The sequence below is a fragment of the Benincasa hispida genome, chromosome 7, assembly GCF_009727055.1.
Source record: "Benincasa hispida cultivar B227 chromosome 7, ASM972705v1, whole genome shotgun sequence".
Taxonomy (NCBI): domain Eukaryota; kingdom Viridiplantae; phylum Streptophyta; class Magnoliopsida; order Cucurbitales; family Cucurbitaceae; genus Benincasa; species Benincasa hispida.
Genome location: NC_052355.1, coordinates 2,510,205 through 2,516,062, shown reverse-complemented (window position 1 = coordinate 2,516,062; position 5,858 = coordinate 2,510,205). Strand labels below are relative to the sequence as shown.

At 33.0% G+C, this 5,858-nt stretch overlaps 1 protein-coding gene across 2 annotated transcripts; it reads left to right on the top strand.

Moving 5' to 3' along the window:
* The first annotated feature begins 548 nt into the window (after window positions 1-548).
* LOC120080824 (NADPH-dependent pterin aldehyde reductase-like) lies at window positions 549-5,175 on the top strand. 2 transcript variants are annotated; one of them, XM_039035475.1, is made up of 5 exons: window positions 549-938; window positions 1,019-1,088; window positions 1,968-2,161; window positions 3,090-3,267; window positions 4,767-5,175. In XM_039035475.1, the coding sequence occupies exons 1-4, from the start codon at window positions 702-704 to the stop codon at window positions 3,264-3,266; spliced, it is 678 nt and encodes a 225-aa protein (XP_038891403.1). In that variant the 5' UTR covers window positions 549-701; the 3' UTR covers window position 3,267; window positions 4,767-5,175. The 2 variants fall into 2 exon arrangements, with proteins under 2 accessions (XP_038891403.1, XP_038891402.1); XM_039035474.1 differs by having other exon boundaries at window positions 550-938; window positions 3,090-3,262.
* Window positions 5,176-5,858: the final 683 nt, after the last annotated feature.

The window sequence follows — 5,858 nt, the reverse complement described above, 5'->3', positions numbered from 1 at the left end:
ACACACACATATAAAAATGATTTGGTGTTGGGTGTTTCAAGTTTGGAAGTTAGAAAGTTGTTGCGAGATATTGCGAGATAAAAAATAATACCTAAAAAATTGTCTAAAACATGTCTAACCTGCCCTAAATCAACTAAAACACATATAAAAATTATTTGGAGTTGGGTATTTCAAGTTTAGAAGTTGAAAAATTATTGCGAGATATTGCAAGATAAAAAATAATACCTAAAAAACTATCTAAAACATGTCTAAACTTGCCTTAAATCACCTAAAACACATATAAAAATGATACGGAGTCGAGTGTTTCAAGTTTGAAAGTTGGAAAGTTGTGGAACATTGCGAGAAAAAAAACAATACCTAAAAAACTATTTAAAAGATGTCTAAACCTACTCTAAATCACCTAAAAAACACATGTAAAAATGATTTGTGGTTAGATAAATTTGGAAGTTGGAAAGTAGTTGTGAGATATTGTAAGATCTTTATGTAAGATTAAAAAAAAAAAAAAAAAAATGCTAAAAGATAGGTAAAACCACGACCACCCTAAAACATAGGTAAAATCACCCTAAAAATTGCTATCCATTATGCGATCGTGGGCGGGCAGTGTTGTGTTGTCTCCCTAGGGTTCATTTCGTCGTTCTGCAATCTCCACCGATTCATTGAAGGAATCGAAGTGTGGAAGCTTTTGATTAAAGAGTTACAGGATGCAGGGAGTGATGATGGGATTAGGGCAAGCCGGCGGTGGTCTCTCCGGAAAGACTGTTCTGATCACCGGAGTCAGCAAAGGACTTGGCCGAGCTCTTTCTCTCGAGCTTGCAAAGCGTGGCCACTCTGTAATTGGCTGCTCTCGTTCTCAAGATAAACTCAATTCCCTCAATTCCGATCTCCTTTCCTTCGACCCTTCTTCTTCTGACAAGCATTTCCTCCTCCCTGCCGATGTGGTTAGCATTTCCGCCTCATCTCTACATTCCCATCTCTCTTTCTCTTCGCGGAATGTGTTCATTGCCCATCTCGCTTGCAGAGCTCTGACTCCAGCGTTCAAGAGTTTGCGCGTCTTGTTGTTGAAAGGAAGGGCGTTCCTGATATCATTGGTATTCACTGTTTCTCTCTCTTTCTTCTTTTCCTCCTATGGCTCGTGATTGAACTGCCATTTTTCGGTTTTAGGAATGGTTAGGGCTGTGAAATTCGATTGAACTGCCAAAATTTTGTTGATGGTCATTATTTTAGGAAGAGAGACAATATTTTGGTCGATGGCTCCGAAATTTAGGCGAATGAAAAGAGACTAACATTCATAATACAATCAAAATAACCAACAAAACAAACAAAGTAGGATATCTTGGTACAAGTACAAAAAGCAAGAAGAACCAGATAAAAACAATGTGAACAAAATATTAACAACGGAAAGTGAAAGCTTTCCAGCTTTGGGAAATACCTTGAATTGAAGAATCGCCAAGAGCTTCAATAGAGAACACCCAAAAGAAGCTTTGAGACGAGCTGAGAGACATCTATCATATTTAAATAAATAGGAATAAATGTCAATATGCACAAGATATTATTTGGAAGAGAAGCAGATAATTCTCCTCAAAAATACAAAATATAGATTGCAAAATATATGAAAATTTTGACCATCTAGAGTTTGTCAATATTTAAAGGGAAAAGCTACCAATGTCTAAATAATTTCCATTCAAGCAGGGTACATAACTTATTTACTTCTAACTTGTGTAGCTTTACAATGTTAGTCATGTTCTTCCTTTTGCTGTTTAAGATTTTTTTTTTTTTTTTTTTTGTTTTTTTAAAAAAAAAAAAAAAAAAAAAAAAGATCGTCTCTTTTGTGTTACATTTAGTTACAATAGCTCAGTCGAAATTATTGGTGCCAAGCTGGTCCTTGCAGTATCCAAACTACTGTTTTCCTATATAGGGAGATTTATTTATATGTAAAGCTGATCCGAAGTTTTGTTGGTTACTACCAGTAAATAATGCAGGTACTATTAATAAGAACTCCAAGATCTGGGAGGTTCTTCCAGAGGAGTTTGATGCTGTCTACGAGACAAATGTCAAGGGAACAGTAAACATATTGCGTCACTTTATCCCACTTATGATACCAAGCAAGAAAGGAGTTATTGTTAATATGTCATCTGGTTGGGGGAGATCTGGTGCTGCCCTGGTACGCAAAAATCTATAATCTAAAATTTGTATTGTTTCCATTAAGGTTGTATGATTTATTTCCTTTTTTAAACTGTATTTAAACTGTCATCACAAGTTTTCACTTGGATACATATTGGGTTGTACTCAAGGATTATAATATCCGTCAATATATTGATGTATCTATAAATGATAGGATTCGACGTCAACACCAAATATTAATATGAAATTCACAAGATATCGGGAATATCTTGTCCCAATTCAAAGGAGTTCACTGTAAGATTGAAAAAGCAGTAAAAGAACAAGAACATTATGAAAGGATAAGAGAAAGAAGAGAAAGTGTAGAAGCTATTGTTGAATTTTAGGCAGTTTATTTTTTATTTGTTTTATTATTATTATTATTGTTAGGATATTTCCTAACTGGATTCACTATCTGAAATTGACTGAAATATAAAGGAAATACCATAAGATAACCCAAGTATTAAGGAACTTGGAACCTAACTCTTGAGTGAGCACACTCAAGGCCTAGATCACTCCACACAATTGCCTACCTTCACCCACCCACTCTCCTTCTATTTATAATAAAATTCCCTAACAAACTTCCTATCTAATTACCCTTATATCCCATACTGATACCATACTAATATACTAATATACTTATCTAGGTACCGTACATATTATTATTATTATTATTATTGGATTATGAATCTTAGGTAGGAACTAAAATGGTTGGTCATGTTAACATGTACTAGAATTTAATAACTTTGCATTATGTATTTATTTATTTATTTGCTGAAGTACACAAACTCTATTAACGCAAGATATTTGACATGGATTTTAATGACAGTAAAAAACATCAATAAAATGGTCATTGTTGTTACAAATTATTATTCAATGTCAAACGGAGTTTGGAAGAAGCCAATAAGCTAATATTTTCAAATATCTTGTAGGTTGCACCTTATTGTGCTTCAAAGTGGGCCATAGAGGGTTTAACCAGATCAGTAGCAAAAGAATTGCCAGAGGGAATGGCAATTGTGGCTCTTAGTCCTGGAGTTATAAACACTGACATGCTTGCCTCATGCTTTGGCGATTCAGCTTCTTTATACCAGACTCCTGATGCATGGTAAAGTATGATGCTTTATTTCCTCCAATATCTTCATATGCATTCTTCACTCTGTGAGCAAAAAGGAAAGCATATAGTTCCATTACTTTTTCTTTGTTTTTTTTTTTTTTCTGGTTGCTTGAGAAGTGCAGAAGGAAAATAAAGTGAGGGCAATGAGTGACAAAATATGACATAATGTCCACTTATCTGCCGGATCATGACTATGGACATAATTATTGGTATGTTAAAGCGATGGAGTCGATAAATTTTAATATACACAAACTTTTAAAAAGCTAAAGGCGGCCTTGAGGCTTTTCCTCTTCAAAAGGTGAGGCATCAGTCTCGAGGCGGTATGAGGCATAAGCCTCTAGTGAATTAAAAACATCTTACAAAACCTAAATTGGTATGTCAAAGTATTGTTAAACATGAGTCATATAAAAGTGTAAAAAGAAACTTCACCCCGACAATATTTATTTAATAAACAATTCTAAAAGGACATCTTCATCATCTCTACTACTACTATTATCGTTAATAGGATTGATTTATTCTATAAATATTAGGTCACAATGGTAAAATGGTCTTAGTTCAAATTGTCACAACTCAAACCTTGATAACTTTTAAGAATTAGGCAAATCACTATTATTTTTCTAATCATTAGGCGAGACATTAAGATTTTAAGTCTCAGTGCGTTTTCACAAACGTGCAAGCCTCTTTACTTAGAGGCGTAAGCCTCTTATGGTTCAACAAAGGCTTTAGTTTTGACGCTAAAACTTAGAGCCTTGCCTCGAGACGAGTCTCAAGGCATAAGCCTCAATAGCTTTTTGAAACATTGAATATACAACCAAGAAACCACCGCAAATGTCCTAAACTTTCAGTAGTCCCACCTAATGTCAATACATGATGAAAGAAAAGCTTACACTGTGCTTCAAATGTTATGCGCCAAATCCAATCTAATGTGGATTTTTAGGATACCTCCTAAGAAGAATACACAAAAAAAACTCAAGAACATTGAAATATAGTAATATATGAAAATATGCTATAATTTTTTTTCCTTTTTTTTTTTTTAGAAAAACCACTTTCATTGAGAAAAAAAATGAAATAAATATGCTAAGAAAAGTAAAATGGTAACTTAGCTTTTCAAGAGGGCTAGTCTCTCTCAAATTTCACTCCCTCTATTTATATCTAAAAGCCCTAATAAACTTACTAGCTATTTACTAACATGCTGCTTCTAATAAACATACTAATTATCATAATATATCTCTAACTAGAGGTTAATTTGGACAGATAAAAATCACAAAAGTCACAAAAGTATCTCCACTGGGTAACCTTCTAGCAAAATGTATCGAGATTTTGAAACAATGTCTTATTTTGTTGCGAATTTCTTCAATACTGGAGTCATGTTCCAACAAATAAGTGTATATATGCATTTACTTGTCATTCTTAACCTTATATGAAGTTTAAGTAGATGTTACAGCATTGGATGGACAACTGAAGATAATTCTAACTTTTTTCATCGTTGTATTAGGGCTCTGAAGGCAGCCACAATGATCTTAAATCTTACAGCAGCAGATAATGGTGCATCTCTCACTGTCTGATCCGGGCTCGCTAGCTTGGTCTTTAGTTTACCCTTTTCACTTCCATGGTTAATGACATGAATAGAAGATGGATTATTTGTTTGTTGTCTCTAATTTTAGGATTTTTGAATCACTGGTCTCTGACTTACATTTAGGGTTCAAATCATAAATTAACATTCGGTCCATGCATGTAGCTCAATGCATATAGTCTTATAATGTCGTTTTATATAATTTCACACTTTGAGAATAGGGTGTCGAAATTACTCCTCTCGATTTGCAGTGTAAGATACTGTTAAACTCTTAAAAAGAAAGAAGTTTTAATCTAAATTTGCCCCTGAACTGTCCTTTTAGTTTTGATCATTTAAACTGTCCTTTTAGTTTTGGTCATTTAAACTTTTAGGATTGGACAATTTAGTTCATGAAGTAGTGTCAAATGTATCTAATTTAGTCCATGCAGTTAAACTTTAAAATTGTAACACCCGCTTCTGTCCTTGAGCTTTTAGAAAAAGAAATTGTACAATGAAAAATCAAGATGAGAATAAAAGGTGAAATTCACTTAATTTTTAGATTTTCGAGGACGATGTTTACAAAAAAAAAAAAAATAATAAAATAAAATAAAATTGTAAGACTAGATTTGGTGGAATTTAAAGTACACATTGAGAAATCTCTACAAATTTCATAATTTTCTTAATTTTCTCTTATTGTGTCTTGTTTTGTTCCTTAATTTTACAACATGTTATCAGCACGAGCTCCTATCATTTCTCCTTTCAAAGGTAGGTTTTGAAAGTAAAACCTTTTTTTTTCTTTATTATAATTAATAAATTAAAAAAATTTTGTATGGTTTTATATCTTTAATATAATATAAATGCAATGTTTGCAATAGTGTTACCATGATAAATCTTATAAAACTAGAATTCATCGTCATTGTTATTAATGGTAATAATTATTTGTCGTTGGTGTTTGATGTTGAAATGTACCGCAATGAACCTTGGGGAAACAATTAAAGAAGGGAATACGTCATCAAGTCAGAAAAAGGCAAATGT